The following is a 16,257-nucleotide window of genomic DNA, read 5'->3' on the forward strand; positions in this document are numbered from 1 at the left end:
TATGGGCTGACTAACATACGTTATGAATGATTAAGCCATCTCCTGGCAAAAAGTACTTTTACTTATTCACTTATTGTAGAAAAAAATTGAAAAGACTTATAGCAAAGCCAGAACCCAGTATGAGGGAATCCCAAGATTTTCCATATTTCTATAGAAAAGAATTTGACACGTAGGCAGCTACATCTATTACTAGTGTCCCAGCCTATGATTTGCCTCCAGAAGAAACAGGAATGCTCCCCCTCAGACCACCCCCCTACCCCTCGCAAGAAAAAAAAAAAACCTTTAAAAATGTAGGAGATGATACCAATGATGAAGACCAGAGTTGGGCATGAGCATTCATGCTGGAAACTCGTGAAGTAATGCTGTGTGTGCTTTAAAACTTTGCTGAATTGGTTTTACATCTTGCAACAAAATGGTGCACTCTCCTCCCTTGATGCTGACATTTTAGTGCAGAATCGTTGTCCTTTGACTTGTCCACTGAAGCACTCAGGTTGATGGTATAAGAACTAGACATTCAGCAATAGCACTTGATGAAAGCTACTGTCAGATTCAATAAGGTCGCAGGGTAGGCTGATCTGGCATGAAGTGAAAGTGGAAGGAGATGCACCTCAACCTGAAGAGTTCAACTGTTTTGGTGGTCTACTGGCACATGGCAGGCTGACAGTGGGGGCTAGGCTGATTGGTAAGAAAAGCAATCAGTAGGTGTGGTAAGAAGGCAGTCTAGGTTAGACTATACTGACCTATGAGAGGCCAAACAGAAAACAGAAGATCTATTTCAGAGTAGCAGCCGTGTTAGTCTGTATCCGCAAAAAGAAAAGGAGGACTTGTGGCACCTTAGAGACTAACAAATTTATTTGAGCATAAAGTTGTTATCTCTAAGGTGCTACAAGTACTCCTTTTCTTTTTTTAGAAGATCTATTGGCATTGACAGGTTAGAAGTGTGCGCTAGGTCACTTTGCTGCATATTATGAAAAATAAAAAACAGCGAAAGCAATCGTAAAATGGAGGACTAGGCCACACAGATACATCCCCATTAGGGTGCCTGGGGAATAGAGGGTTAACTGTCACCAGCAAGCTGGCAGTATAGGACAGACTGCTCTGCTGACTCTGAGTCAAAACAAGTGAAAGGAGTGACTGAAATATGGAGAAAAAGCAGGCTAGACCATGCTGCACAAACCCACTTCTGAAGGAGATGTCAGGGGAACAAATATCTGTGCACATAACCCTCAGCCTGCCCTGATGTAATGGTAACTGGTACTAAATATGGGGAATGGAGCCATTCGAGTGTGGGGGTTTTTTTGTTTGAAGCAAGGAGGAGAGCGTTCAAGATACCAACAAGGACTAGCTAAGGATCTTTGGGTATGTCTACACAACAAAAAATGACCCATTGTTGGCCCATGCCAGACAACTTGGCCTTGGGCTACAGGGCTGTTTCTCTGCTGTGTAGACTTCTGGGTTTTGGCTGGAACCCGAGCTCTGGAACCCTGCGGGATGGGAGGGTCCAAGAACTCGTGCTCCAGCCCAAGCCTGGAATTCCACACAGCAGAGAAACAGCCCCACAGCCCACGTCAGCTGGCACAGGCCAGCTATGGGTTTTTCTTTGCTGTGTAGACATACCCTTTCTGAAGCATCTGGGGCAACACACCTGATTACTATGGCAGGCTGAAATCGACAGGGCATCCTGCGCAATGGGTTACAACTCCTGGATACCATAATTCATCCCAGATGGCATTTTGAAAAAACAAGCTCCTGCTACTTAATTTCCACTCCAAGCAACTAAAGGCTTGCCTGCTTAGTTGCTGCTGTTTGAGTCAGCCCTTGTTGCCAGGTTTCACCTTGGCGGGGGACACTGAGTAGCAAGGAGCTACTGGCTTGGAGATTCTGCAAAGCTGTCTCAAGTAGCTGAAAGTTTGCCTGCCACATTACTGCAGAGTGGGAGAGGTGGTGCATTATTGTACGCTGGGCTGCAAGCAGAAGCCCCTTTGATCTTAGCTGGATCTGCTACACTGTGAAGGAGGACAAACAGGTAATGTCTGGCAGACTGCTGCTCTCAAAAACCCTCTGCCAACGGGGGGCGTCAAGAAGACCAAAAAAGAAAAAATGGAAAAAGCTCTTGCCTGGAGACAGAGGCATAGCGAAACCTCCTGTTTCTTCAAGTGAGGCAATCATTTAGCTGAATAGCTTCTCTTGCTACTAACTACATTGTGAAGCTAGAGGGAAGTTTTCTTGTATTTTTGGTTGTTTTTTTTTTTTTGGGGGGGGGGGGGTAGGGAGGAAGAAAAGAGCTCCCTGCTCAGAAGAGGAGGAGGAATAACCCAGGCGTAATAGATCATGGAGCACCTGATGCCTCACAGGGAAAAAAACGAATCTCTGCCCTCTACAACCTGGTTCATGGGTGGTTTAACACATTTATAGGCTTAACTTAGTTTGCATTTTGCCCTTCAATTCTCAATATAGATTTAATCACAGGTGATGTAATTTACATAGTAGGGGAGCCAAAATTTTGCCCAATTTAGGACTGCATTGACAGCGTGTCAGGACCTGGAGAACTGCCATCTACGCATAATGGAGCGCTCTTTCACCTATTCTCATCTTACATACAGAAGAGTGGTCCACGGAGATTACAAATTCCAATATGAAGAAGTTATTCACCTTGTGCAGTAATGATGGTTCTTCAAGATGTGTCCCCCTATGGATGCTCCACTGTAGGTGTATCTGCGTCCCTGCACTGCTGATTGGAGAATGTTAGTAGCAGTATGTGTTCAGCCCGTGCATGCACTGCCTCCCCCTTGTGGTCTGCCACGAGGCTAACCAGCACTGTGCAGGTGAACGCTCCTCAGTTCCGTCTCTACTGCAGATTGTACTGTACGGATGAGAACTCCGAAATAGAGGGGAGGAAGGTGAGTCAGAGTACCCATAGGGACACACATCTCAAAGAATCACTGTTACTGCACAGAGTGAGTAACTTCTTCTCTTCTTCAAGTAGTGTCTCTATGAATGCTTCGCTGTAGGTGACTCCCAAGCAATATCCCCCACTGGAGGCTGGGGGTTTGGAGTCGAGTCTGTGATGGATGATGCATCTGCAGCAGATTCCCCCAGGATGTCATAGTGTTCTGCAAAATGTATGTGCAGCTCTGCAGATTTCTGATACAGGGATATCCGTGGAGAAGGCAACGGATGAGGAAACCCATCTTGTAGAATGTGTGCAGATTGTAGATGGGAGTGCTAAATTGTGAATCTGATAGAGTTTGATACAGTCCAAGACCCATTTAGAGAGTCTTTGAGCTGAAATCGCTTTGCTTCTAGACCTGTCCACGATGGAAAGAAAGAGACTTGGAGATTTTCTAAAAACTCTTGTCCTGTCCAACTAAAACGCCAAGGCTCTCCTTACGTTGAGCATATGGAACATGGCTTCCCTATTATCCTGGTGAGGTTTGGGATAAAAGGTTGGAAAATGAATGAGTTGGTTCACGTGAAATGTGGAAGTGACTTTGGGGGTTGAACTTCAGATGTGGTCTAAGTGTGACTTTGTCAGGAAAAAATACTGTGAAGGGGGAACGCGCCATCAGGGCCGCTGTCTCCCTATCCTTCTTGCCAAGATAATGGCAATCAGGAATGCCATCTTAATGAAAAAGTGAGTTAAAGAACAAGTGGCCATGGGTTCAAAGAGCAATCTAGTCAGTCCTTTTAATACTAGATTGGGATCCCATTGTCGGGTAGGAAGCCTAGATTGTGGAAAGAAGTTTAGTATGGCCTTGAAAAACCTCTTTGTAGTAGGTGAGAAAAAATTGAGTACTCTTCTACCTACTGATGGAAGGTCACTATGGCTGCTAAGTGTACTTTCAACCAGCTAAGGCAATCCTGATTTCTTGAAATTCAGCAAATAGACTAGGACTACAGGTAGAGTAACCATATCCAGGGTGACTCTTTTGGAGTGGCACCAGATCCAGAATCCAGTCCACTTCTGTAGGTAAATACAAGGGGTAGTCACTTTCCTGTTGTGTAATATCACTTACTATACCTCTTCAGAATATGATGTTTCTATGTGCTGGAACCATGAAAGAGCCAGGCTTTGAGCCATAATATCTGTAGACTGGGATGGAGAGTACATCTCTCATTTTGGGAGAGGGGGTAAGAAGTGGCTGGAAGAGTCATCAGTGGACACAGCACCAGTTGTGCCAGCTAAGGGTACCATGTCTGTCTTGGCCTGGTGGGAGCAATCGGTATGAAGTTTGCTTTTTCTCTTTTTATTTTCAACAAGACTTTCAGCAATAGAGGGAATGGGGAAAGGCATAAATAAGGCCCTTCTCCCATGAGAGAAGGAGAGTATCCGCCACAAACTGCTGGCTGATGCCCACTCTGGAGCATTATTATGCACGTTTCTTGTTCTGGTAAATAGCAAATATCATCAGTGTCCCCCATTGTCGGAGTAAGTCATGGAGTATCTCTGAGTCTATCTCCCACTCGTGGTCATGTGGGAATTTGTGGCTGAGACTGTCCACTGTTGAGTACTCCTGGTAGGTAAGCTACTGATATTGCAATATTGTGGGAAATGCACCAGTTCCAGAGCTTTAGCGCTTCCATACAAAGAGAGGGCAACCTGGCGCCTCCTTGACACTTTATGTAATACTTGCATGTTATATTGTCTGTCATAACTAAGGCTCCATGTTTGTCACTGAGGTCATATATTCCGTGATTTTTCCGTAACTTCTGCAGCAGCCCGGACGGTCCGGAGCCGCCTGAGCAGCTCAGGCAGCTCCTGGGCCAGTCGCACCGGCTGCTGCTGGGGCAGTGTCGGGCTCCCCTCAGCAGGAGGAGTTGGGGCGGGAGGGACTCAGAGCTGGGATGCAGGACGGTGCTTACGGGGTGTGGGGGGGCGCACATGAATTATCACTGATGTGCTCATGGCTATGTGCCCCAGAAGCTGAAGGCAACGTCTGGCCAATATTTAACGGCTGGATTGCACTGTCTCTATAAGTGTGGAGACACTGAGGAATCTGTGTTGTGGGAGGAGCGCTCTCGCTCAGAGTCGAGATCAGCTCCTACGAATTCTAGTCTCTGTATTGGTATTAATGTTGATTTTTGTGCATGGATCTGTAAGCCCAGATTCTTGAATAGATCCAGTGTGGTATGGATAACTTGCTGGGCTTCGACGAAGGAATGCGCCCTGAGGAGACAATCATCCAGGTAAGATAGATCATAATGCCTTGGAGTATAGGTGGGCTGCCACCACAGAGAGGACCTTGGAGAACACTCTTGGGGCCGATGAGAGGCCAAAAGGGAGCACCTTGTACTGGTAGTGGTCCTGGCCAAGTGTGAATCTGAAATAACTTCTGTGACACAGTATGATCGAAACGTGGAAATAAGCATCTTGGAAGTCGAGGCCGTGAACCAGTCTCCTTTTTCTAACATTGAAATTACCATCGCCAAATATATTTTTCTCTCAAAAAGATTACGGTTCTTCCAGTGCCAGTCATAAAAGGTGGATTTCAGGTGATGCTGACAGCCTCTTGAATTCACCACATCCACAATGATCAAATTGGGAGGGATGGGGGCGTGCAGCTGAGAGAAGAGAAAGTCTGTATCTTCTGCTGGCGCATAGTAATTTTTATTGTCCTGTTTGCGTGTTGGCAGGACCGACGCTGGGGTCTGCCATATGAGTTTTGCAGGGTCCAGGAAGGCCTTGTTAATAGGGAGGGCTACTCTGAACAATGCAGAGGAGTGTAGAATGTCCAATAGGCTTATGGTGTGACCTGGTCACCTCTTGTAATGGTAGTTGTAATGCATCTGCCACCCTCTGAGCTACCTCCTGGAAAAGCTTGAAGTCACCTGCCAACGACAGAGGAGGGGTCATCACTCTCTCATCTGGCGATGAAGATGAGAAGTTGGTCTGGCTGGTAATCTCCTCGACTTCAGCCTCTTGTTCCTCTCCTAACTCTTCAGGGAGCTCGGACATCCTCGACACAGCAGCCGAAGGAGGCGTCTCATGGGCTCTTGATAAGCCAGGCTAGAGCCACAGGAGGAACGGTGTCTACATGCCTGCCAAGAGTCCCATTAAGGCCACTGAGAAGGTGGGAAGGGCCAAGGGTTGCCAACTCTCTAATTACACAAACCCAAAAGACCCCTGCCACTCCCCCTTCCCCAAGGCCCCACTCCCCTCCTTCTGTCGCTCACTCTCCCCGACCCTCACCTCACTTTCACCATGCTGGGCCCAAGGGGCTTGGAGTGTTTGTAGGGGCGGGGGGTGCAGGCTTGGGGAGGGAGTTTGGGTGCAGGAGGGGGCTCTGGGCTGGGGTAGGGGTGCAGAAGGGGCTGCAGGGTGCAGGCTCCAGCCCGGAGGCGCCTACCTCAGGCGGCAGCACAACAGGGCTAAGGCAGGCTCCCTGCCTGCCCTGGCCCCATGCTGCTCCCACAAGTGTCGCCCCCGTAGGTCCCATTAGCCGCAGTTCCCAGCTAATGGGAGCTGCAGAGTCAGCACTCGGGGTGGGAATGGCTCAGTGGTTTGAGCATTGGCCTGCTAAACCCAGGGTTGTGAGTTCAATCCTTGAGGGGGCCATTTAGGGATCTAGGGCAAAAATTGGGGATTGGTCCTGCTTTGAGCAGGGGGTTGGACTTGATGATCTCCTGAGGTTCCTTCCAACCCTATGAAGCCCCCTGGCCTCCTCCAGAGGCCACAGGGATGTGCCAGCCACTTCCGGGAGCAGCACAGGGCCAGGGCAGGCAGGGAGCCTGCCTTAGCCCCCCTGCACTGCTGGCCTTTTAGTACCTAAAATCTCCCAGTTCGGCTTCAGTAGCCTCCAGGAGATAGGGCCTGATTCCAGAAGACTCCCAGCAAAACTGGAAGGGTTGGCAACCCTAGAAGAGCCCCAGAGATTGGTATCATGGCAGCCCTTACCAAGGAGGCTGGGGGTCAGAAGGGTGGTACAGCTGAGTTCCATGCTGGAAATGGGTAGTGTATGGTAGATGAGAGGAGCGGTGGGAGATTGTCCTCTTGTTCACTGTCTGACTCAGCACTCAAAAATGGGGGTGCATGGCATGATGTCACTGGCAAGTCTGGAGCTCTGGGTGGACTCGGCAGCAGGGCCCTCGTACCAAGCAGAGGTGAAACCAGTTTGTCAGATGCTGAAAGGTCTGTCACATGCTGGAAGTCCAACAGTGCTGCAGTCATCGGTACCGGTAGCGTTTGGCAGTACTGAGACATATGCAACGAAGGAGTTGGTGATGCCATCCTGATCGCATGGTCCGCTGGTGCCTGGCATGCTGACAACGGTACCGACATTGATGTCTGCACTGAAGGATGGATTCTTCCCTAGGATGGATTCTCTAGTTTTCTTTCACCCACGCAGTACTAATAATTCTTTGCCAGTGCCCATCGGGTCCTTAGGTAGCCCAGCATGTTCTGTTAGGGTAGTACTGGGTGAGCTCTTGGTACCAGATTTAGATGACTTCAATGCTGTTGGTACCAATGATACCGAGGGAGCCAGAGATACTTTTCGGCTTGGTCAGGGCTCGCTGTGGGGACTCACAGGCCTTTTCATAGAGGCCTTGTGAGAGTGGCTCATGGTTGACACTTTAAGCTCACCTCCCTTAGATACAGAGGGTTGTGGTGAGGATTCTCACCATCCAGAATCTTAGCGCAGCTTCGAGTGTGGTTGGAGAGCCACTTCCATTAGGAGAACCTTGAATTTCAGTTCTCTATCCCTTCTGGATCTGGGTTTCAATTGTTGGCAAAAACCACACTTCTGTGGGATGTGGTTCTCTCTCAGGCAGCAGACGCACTGTGAATGTCAGTCAGTCACTGGGATAGATTCTTTGCAAATGAGTCACTTCTTGAAGCCCAGTGAACCAGGCATACCCTGTCCATGAAAGGGGGGAGGGCAAAGAAAAACAAAGTTTAACATAAAGGGTTTCTTTTAGCTATATAAATAAATAAAAGATAAAGGAGTGAAAACAGAAAAAGGAGCTCTAAAAGATTAAACAATTAACAATTCTATAGAAAGTAATGATCCACTAAGACAGCTAAAGCTCCATCTCTAGCCACGGGCAGTCGAGAAGCAACGGAGAAGGGTTCACTGGTTAGCCTCATGGCAGACGACAAAGCGGGGGGGTGAGGCGGGGGGGGGGGGGGAGAGCACACAGCACATGCACAGGTCAAATGGACACCGCTACCAAAATTCTCCAATCAGCAGCGGAGGGATGCAGATACACCTACAGCAGAGCATCCATAGGGACACTACTCAAGAAGAAGCAGTGTTTCCCATTAGAGTGGAGGCCACCGAGTGCAAGAGTATTGTGTGAAGAGATCATAATATATCACACCCTTCCATTTCACAGGAAAGAAACCCTGGCCTGTATTGAAGAACTCCACAGGCAGCATTTAACCTGCACACTGCACTGACAAAGTACCTGTTATTTTATGAATTTTGAAAGAACATTTATTCTACCCCACTTAATTAAACTATCATTAATCTGTGTAGATTTGGTATGGTTAGGCCTTCCTTTCCCTCTATTTTCCTTCCTTTCCCTCTATTTTCCTTCCTTTCCCTCTATTTTCTACTGGCCAGGAAAAAATTCTAGCTACAATGAACCAAAGTGAAAGTGAAAGGAATTCCCAAGGGATTGGCTTGTGACAAAGAGATTAACTTCTATTCTAAACCATAATCACATTTCCAAAACCAACTCAAGTTACAGATTTCCTACCTTTATCACCCTGGAAGTTATCTGTATTCAGGTCTAAATTTTTCATTCTGGATTGGCATAAAAGCGGTTACTAACCTACTCTGTAACTGTTGTTCTTCGAGATGTGTTGCACATGTCCATTCCACTTCAGGTGTGCACACATCCAGTTAACCAGAGACCGGTTTTTCCCCCATCAGTGATACCTTTCGGGATGGCGCATGCATACTCTGCTGCCTCATGCTGCTACACAATGGTATAACAGGTGGAGCCACCACAGACCCTGTCTCGCCAGGTCCTTCTTACTGGACACACACTGATATAGAGGTGAAAGAGGGTAGGTTGTGGAATGGACATGTGCAACACATCTCGAAGAGCAACAGCTACAGAACAGGTCAGTAACTGTGTTGTCTTCTTCATGTGATTGCACATGCCATTCCACTTCAGGTGACTCATAAGCAGTTCAATCCAGAGGTAGGTTTCAAAGTCTACCTGAACGAGAATTGAAGAACTACTCATCTGAACTTGGCAACATCTCTGGACTGCTGAGATATAGCATAGTGAGTTGTAAAGGTATGTACCGATGACCAAGTTGCAACTCTACTAATATCTGCTATAGGCACTTGGGCCAAAAAAAGCTCCAGAAGCTGCTCGAGATTTTGTAGCGGGCACTGCCACTCTGCTTGGAGGGGGTATATCAGCAATCTCAAAGCCCGTACGTAATGCAGGATGAAATCCTCTGAACTGAGACTGTAAAGCCTTTCATCTCGTCTGCAACGGTCACAAACAACTGCGATGAAGATCTGAAAGACCTCATTCTAAGTAAAAAGTCAACACTCTTCTAGCATCCAAGGTATGCAGTCTCTCCTCATCCTTATGAAAATGGGACTTAGGAAAGAAAGTTCGAAAAATATATGGCTTGATTGAGGTGGAATTACGATATTACTTTAGTCAGGCATTTCAGATGTGGATGAAAGTATAACTTTTCCTTATAAAAATCTGTGTAGAGAGGTTCAGCTACCAAAGCTTGTAACTCCACCACTCTTTCCACAGTGGTAATAGCTGCCAAAAATGCTACTTTCAAAGAGAGATGCAGCAAATAGCCATGGGTTCAAAGGGAGGACACATCAACTGACTTAGCACCACATTTAAGTCAGAAGAAGAAATGGGATCTATGATGTGGGGATATTACCTGACCAGACCCTTTAGGAATCAGACTAACAGAATTAGAAAATACTGAATAGCCTGCAATTGGAGGTGGAAAGTAAAAATAGCTGCCAGGTGAATTCTGATTAAACTAATCAACAGGCCTTGCTGTTTCAGGTGGAAAAAAACAGTCCAAAACATGTTGTCCAGAGGCCAGGACTTCTGAAACACCCTTCTGTTTTGATCATAAGGAGAATCATTTCCACTTCAACATATAAGCTTATCTAGTAGATGGCTGCTATTTAGGAGGGTGTTTTGCACATTCCCTGAACCCTCTGCCTACGGAGGCTTACCCATGGAGCATCCAGGCCATCAGATGGAGAGCAAGTACTCCTGCAGGTATTGTCACTGCATGACAAGCTCAAACTGACTTTAACCAGCCTGGCAACTTTTGAAATGAAGTGTGGCATGTTGAACCACATACATGCAGGAGGTCACATGTCCCAGTAGTCTGAGGCAATTTTTTACTGTTGTAAACGGGTGAGTTTTTAGATCTATGGAAATGTTTAACATTGTCAGGAATCTGTCTTGAGATTAGGAATGCCCTGGCTACTGCAGAATCCAGGATTGCTCCTATAATTCTCTTCTCTGAACTGGGAAGAAGTCTGACTCATCCTCAATCAACAGATCCAGAACTCCGAAGAGGCAACAGATCCTGGATAGATCTCATAACAGCCAGTCATGTACTTGAGGAAATACTTGCACACCTTGTTTCCTTACCTCTGCCGTGCATTTTGTAAATACTTGCAGGGCAGCAGACAGGTCAAAACGTAGGACTGTAAATTGATAATAGATGTTGCTGATCAGAAGTCTTAGGAATTTCTGGAGGCTTGGATGGATTGCCACACAGAAACATGAGTCCTTCAAGTCAAGAGCAGTGTACCAGTCACTGGGATACAGGGAGAGGATGATGTTGGCCAGGGCTACCATACAAAACCTTATTTCCTTTATACATTTGTTCAAATGTCCCATGGAGGATGGTCCGAGACCTCTTTTTGCCTTTGGAATCAGGAAGTAATAGGATTAAAAACCCTTCCCTCAGTGGGGGGGGGGGGGGGGAGAGGGTGAGAACCTCTTCTAGAGCTCCCAACAGAGAAGAGACTGCATTTCTCAGAGGAGGACACCCTCATGACAATGGTCTCTAAAGAGGAATGGGAAAGGGGAGGAAGAGATGGAAATATACTGCAGGTATATCCCTATTCCACAGTACTTAAGACCCAACATCTATCGTAATATGGGAGCAAGCAAATAAGAAGCAGGATATTCTGTTGGAAAAAATACGGAAAGGAGAAACTTGAATGATGTGATCTGGTACTCTGTGCTTGACAAGACCATTCATCAGACAGTTTGGGTTTCCCAGATTGTCTGGAAGAATTTGCCAAAGAAGAAAACTGATAAGGAATTGGAGGATTGGGCCAAAAGAAATCTGATGAGGTTCAATAAGGATAAGTGCAGGGTCCTGCACTTAGGACGGAAGAACCCAATGCACAGCTACAGACTAGGGACCGAATGGCTAGGCAGCAGTTCTGCGGAAAAGGACCTAGGGGTGACAGTGGACAAGAAGCTGGATATGAGTCAGCAGTGTGCCCTTGTTGCCAAGAAGGCCAATGGCATTTTGGGATGTATAAGTTGGGGCATTGTCAGCAGATCGAGGGACGTGATCGTCCCCCTCTATTCGACATTGGTGAGGCCTCATCTGGAGTACTGTCTCCAGTTTGGGGCCCCACACTACAAGAAGGATGTGGATAAATTGGAGAGAGTCCAGCGAAGGGCAACAAAAATGATTAGGGGTCTGGAACACATGACTTATGAGGAGAGGCTGAGGGAACTGGGATTGTTTAGTCTGCAGAAGAGAAGAATGAGGGGGGATTGGATAGCTGCTTTCAACTACCTGAGAGGTGGTTCCAGAGAGGATGGTTCTAGACTATTCTCAGTGGTAGAAGAGGACAGGACAAGGAGTAATGGTCTCAAGTTGCAGTGGGGGAGGTTTAGGCTGGATATTAGGAAAAACTTTTTCACTAGGAGGGTGGTGAAACACTGGAATGCGTTACCTAGGGAGGTGGTAGAATCTCCTTCCTTAGAAGTTTTTAAGGTCAGGCTTGACAAAGCCCTGGCTGGGATGATTTAATTGGGGATTGGTCCTGCTTTGAGCAGAGGGTTGGACTAGATGACCTCCTGAGGTCCCTTCCAACCCTGATATTCTATGATTCTCCCGTGGTTCTTTCCTTGTTTTCTAGATTGGTCAGGCTGTCTCAGTGGGAAAGGCAGGTATCTGTAAAAATGTAGAAACTGAGGGTGGAAATGCTTTCTTTTAGGGAATGGTGTGTAAATTCCCAATAATTTCAATGTGGTCCTCAAATTTTTAAACTGTGGAGCATCTCATCCAGCTTCTACAAGAATGTAGGACCTTCCGAGGGGAGAGCCTGTATCCTCTCCTGGACCTCCTATGGAAAACCCAAGGATTGAAGCCATAAACATCTGTGCATAGATACTGCAGATGCCATGGCTTTAGCCACTGAATCTGCCCTGTCTAACGATGCTTGCAGAGAGATCCGAGCCACCCACTTGCCCTTAGTCTAACAGAGCCTGGAATTCCTGTCTCGCACCCTTTGACAACCTGAGAACTTTTGTATATTATCTCAGAGTGAGAAGTCATATTTGGCCAACAATGCTTGTTGGTTAGCAGTATGAAATTGTAGACCAGATGTGGGATACATTTTCCTACCAAATATGTCAAATTTATTTGCATCTTTGTCCTTTGGGGTAAAAGAGGGACAACTTTGACACACTCATTTACTGCCAAGACACCACAGAACCTGACAAGGGATGCTCATAGTCTTGAGAAAGGACATAGTACTTTCTTTCTGTTCTCTTGACTGTTGGAGACAGCAACAGAGATATGCCATAAAGATCTTGTAGGCTCTAGCATGGCCTCGTTGACAGGGAGAGAGACTCTAGAATACCCTGCTAATTCCAGAATGTCTACAAGTCCATGAGGACTCTCCTGGACTACCTCAACAGGGATATCAAGAGAGGTAGCTACCCTCTTGAAAAGGTCCTGCTAAGCCCTGTAGTCATCTTAGACCATGATGTATCTCCAGGAGCAACAATCTCATCAGGCAATGACAAAAGAGAAATGCAAAGGAGGCTTAGGCTGATCCTCCTGCACTCTAGTGAGTGGATGTTCCATAGCTCAGAGGCTTAGTGTGTTTTGCTCAGTACCGAAGACATACTCCTGGACCTCATCACATGAGTTAGCATTCCACCTGGCAGTAGATCTAAAAGGGGAAGATCTGGAAGCAGGAGGCATGCCCCAAGGGTTCTAATAGGGCCATGGGTACGGCATAGGACCCCAGCCATGAGTGCTCCAAGGTTCCCTTAATCTGGACTGTCTTGGGACATGCAATGGGCACCAGTAACGAAACAACCTCAGTGAAGAAGGGGAGTGTCATCGTCTGTCTCAGAAGGGAAGGGCACAAGAATTTAACTCTGACTCTGAGGATGACCCTGAGGCAGCTGACCACGGTGATGCGCTGCATCAAGCAGTGCCAACGTCTACGGGTGCCATTCCTGATATAGCAGTAACAGTACCAGGGTAGGTTCACACCTGAACGGCACTGGTTGAGAAAACGCTGGACACCCAATGTACTAAGGACTGACCACAAACCTGAGGTAAGTCCATCCCCAGGGCCTGAAGATAGCTCACCTGGTACCAAAGTATCTCCCACACCACTGGGCACTCTGATACTGAAAGGCAGAGTAGATCTTGCGCTGCTGCGTAGGCCTCCAGCATCATCGGTACCAAGAGGCTTTTTTGCTGCTGCTGCTGCTGATGTTGCACAAAAGTAGTCGAAGAGGCTGGTACCAGAGAGCATCTCTTGCCAGAGGACATACTCCCTGTCCTCCTGAGTACTTACCAAGGACTTCAATCATCTAGTGGAGCTAAGTCTCAGCTCCTTGGGTGATTCCAATCTCTTGTGCTTCTTTGTCACCAGGGAAGGGGATTGGTACAGGCGTTCCAAGGCAATGTCAGGTGGGGCAATTCTCAACTTACGCCGAAGTACTCGGTGCATGCCCCAAGAGGGAAGACTCAGAAGGCTGACACAGGGAGGCCCTCAAAGATGTGGTGTAATCTTGCCTCTTTGTTCATCCAGGGCTTAAAGTCTCTGCAAATTTGGCAGCAGTCTCTAAATGAGGGTCGCTCACCAGCTTCAACTTTTTGCAGACAGCACAAGGTTTAAACACTGGAGACCAAGGCATATCTTGGTACTGGGCTCTGGCACCCCGTAACAATAATGAACCAATGCCAAAAGAAAATAAAGAAAAAAAATTAAATTTATATTAATTTAACTAACAAGTACAATTAACTATTTACAGAAAGGTAAGACACTCCATGTAAGGGACAAAAACTTGCGGAAGCAATCTGACCTGACATGCTCCAACTACTGATCACAGGTGGCAAGAAGGAACTCAGGAGGATCTAGGATGGCTCTGCACTGTATACGATTATGCAGCAACACAAGGCAGCAGACGATGCATGCATCACCTTGACAGGTCATGTCAAAGAAACTCTGGTGCACTGGGCATGCACATACCTGAAGTGGAATGGACATGTGTAATCACATGAAGGACAAACAAGACAATGTGGGATAGTTCATTGGTATTTCACCTTTCCAGGCTGATATTCAAATCCTGCTTCTGACATAGAAAAAAGTCAATGTTGTGGTCCCATCCTAGCCACCATACTATGATATGACGTACTCAGCTTCTTCTCAGAGGTCGAAAACTGAAATCGCAGGAGTCCTTTGAGTTAAGATTCAGTTTCATTGTCATAACCTGGGAGGAAGGTGGTAGCTTGCTTAATGTGTACCTGCTTTAGCTACTAACATCCCGACATTAATTTTCATGATCACCAACTCCATTCATAAAATAGAGGGGGGGAAAATATTGTGCACCTGTAATGTACAATTTTCTTTTCGTTTGAGGAACTCCACAAACCTGGCCACCACTCCTGGTGTGCTGATCACTTCATCTATTGGTGGATTAGGCTCTGTTTAAAATAGAATGTGAAATTAAGTACAAGAATCTCTTTGCACGGAAATTCCCAAGTGACTACATCAAAATCCCATTATGCTAATTTTTCTCTTGGTCAAACAAAATTACATTTTATACCAACATTACTTTGCCCATAACAAGGACAAGGAAAATGGATTCCAGCCATAGAACGTGGATTCCAACACCATGATTCTGGGGATGAGTGGGGGAGAACGAACACACACACACACACACACACACACACGAAAAGAAGCTGATTCATAAAACCAACAGGCTCATTTATGAAAAAGAAAGACTACTATCTCTGCAGAGTCATTTTGACACAGGTGCACGTGGAGCAGCTGTCTTACAATTTTCCAAAAAGCAGCATGTTTGGGCCACACAAGCAACGCCTAGGTCCGAAGGTTTGTTGTTCGTTGTTGTGAGTATAAAACAGCCCAAACCATCTCCTCTTCATTTAATAGTCATAGATTATAGGCCACAAGGGACCATTACAATCAATGAGTTTGACTTCCTGAATAATAGAGGCCATAAAACTTCCCACAGGAATTTCTGCATTAAGAGCATAACTTCTTTTTGCCCTTTAGTTTATCTTTTAGAAAAGATCTGGTCTTTTGATTTAAAGACTTCAAGTGATTCAAGATATCCACCACACCCATAAGAAAGTTGTTCCAACGTTTGATTACCCTCATTTGAAATGTTGCACCTTATTTCTAGACTAAATTTCTAGACTTTTTCACTAGGAGGGTGGTGAAACACTGGAATGCGTTATCTAGGGAGGTGGTGGAATCTCCTTCCTTAGAAGTTTTTAAGGTCAGGCTTGACAAAGCCCTGGCTGGGATGATTTAATTGGGGATCGGTCCTGCTTTGAGCAGGGGGTTGGACTAGATGACCTCCTGAGGTCCCTTCCAACCCTGATATTCTAGGATATGATTCTATGATACATTTGTCTAGCTTTAGTTTTCAACCATTAGAGCTCATTCATTTAGCAGAAAATGCATAAAGAGCCATCTACTTGAAAAATCTCTTCTCCATGAGGCACTTTTAGCCCATAGTCAAGTCAATAACTCTCTCTTGGATAAACTAAAATAGACCAAGTTTCTTAAGTCTCTCACGATAAGGCAGGTATTCCAGATCACAAATCATTCCTGTAGCACCTTCTGAATCTTTTCCAATTTTTCAACATCCATTTCAAAGTGTTGACACCAGAAGCAGACAGACTATTCTATAGCAATAGTCTACCAACATGTACAGAGGTAATAACACTTCCCTACTTCTACTTGACATTCTACTTCTTACATATCCAAGAATCATGTTTGC

At 46.2% G+C, this 16,257-nt stretch overlaps 1 protein-coding gene across 13 annotated transcripts in view; it reads right to left on the reverse strand.

Moving 5' to 3' along the window:
- The window catches only part of KPNA1 (karyopherin subunit alpha 1), a 181,872-nt gene that overhangs the window by 91,046 nt on the left and 74,569 nt on the right, over positions 1–16,257 (reverse strand). For all 13 annotated transcript variants that reach the window (XR_012154830.2, XR_012154829.2, XR_012154835.1 and 10 more), the window contains one exon: positions 14,838–14,932. Coding sequence is in view for 8 of the 13 variants with exons in the window: in XM_073310977.2 (XP_073167078.1) it covers positions 14,838–14,932 (95 nt within the window). In the remaining 5 variants the exon portion in view is untranslated. The remainder of the gene's footprint in view (positions 1–14,837; positions 14,933–16,257) is intronic.

Source organism: Lepidochelys kempii, chromosome 1, assembly GCF_965140285.1.
Source record: "Lepidochelys kempii isolate rLepKem1 chromosome 1, rLepKem1.hap1, whole genome shotgun sequence".
Taxonomy (NCBI): Eukaryota; Metazoa; Chordata; order Testudines; family Cheloniidae; genus Lepidochelys; species Lepidochelys kempii.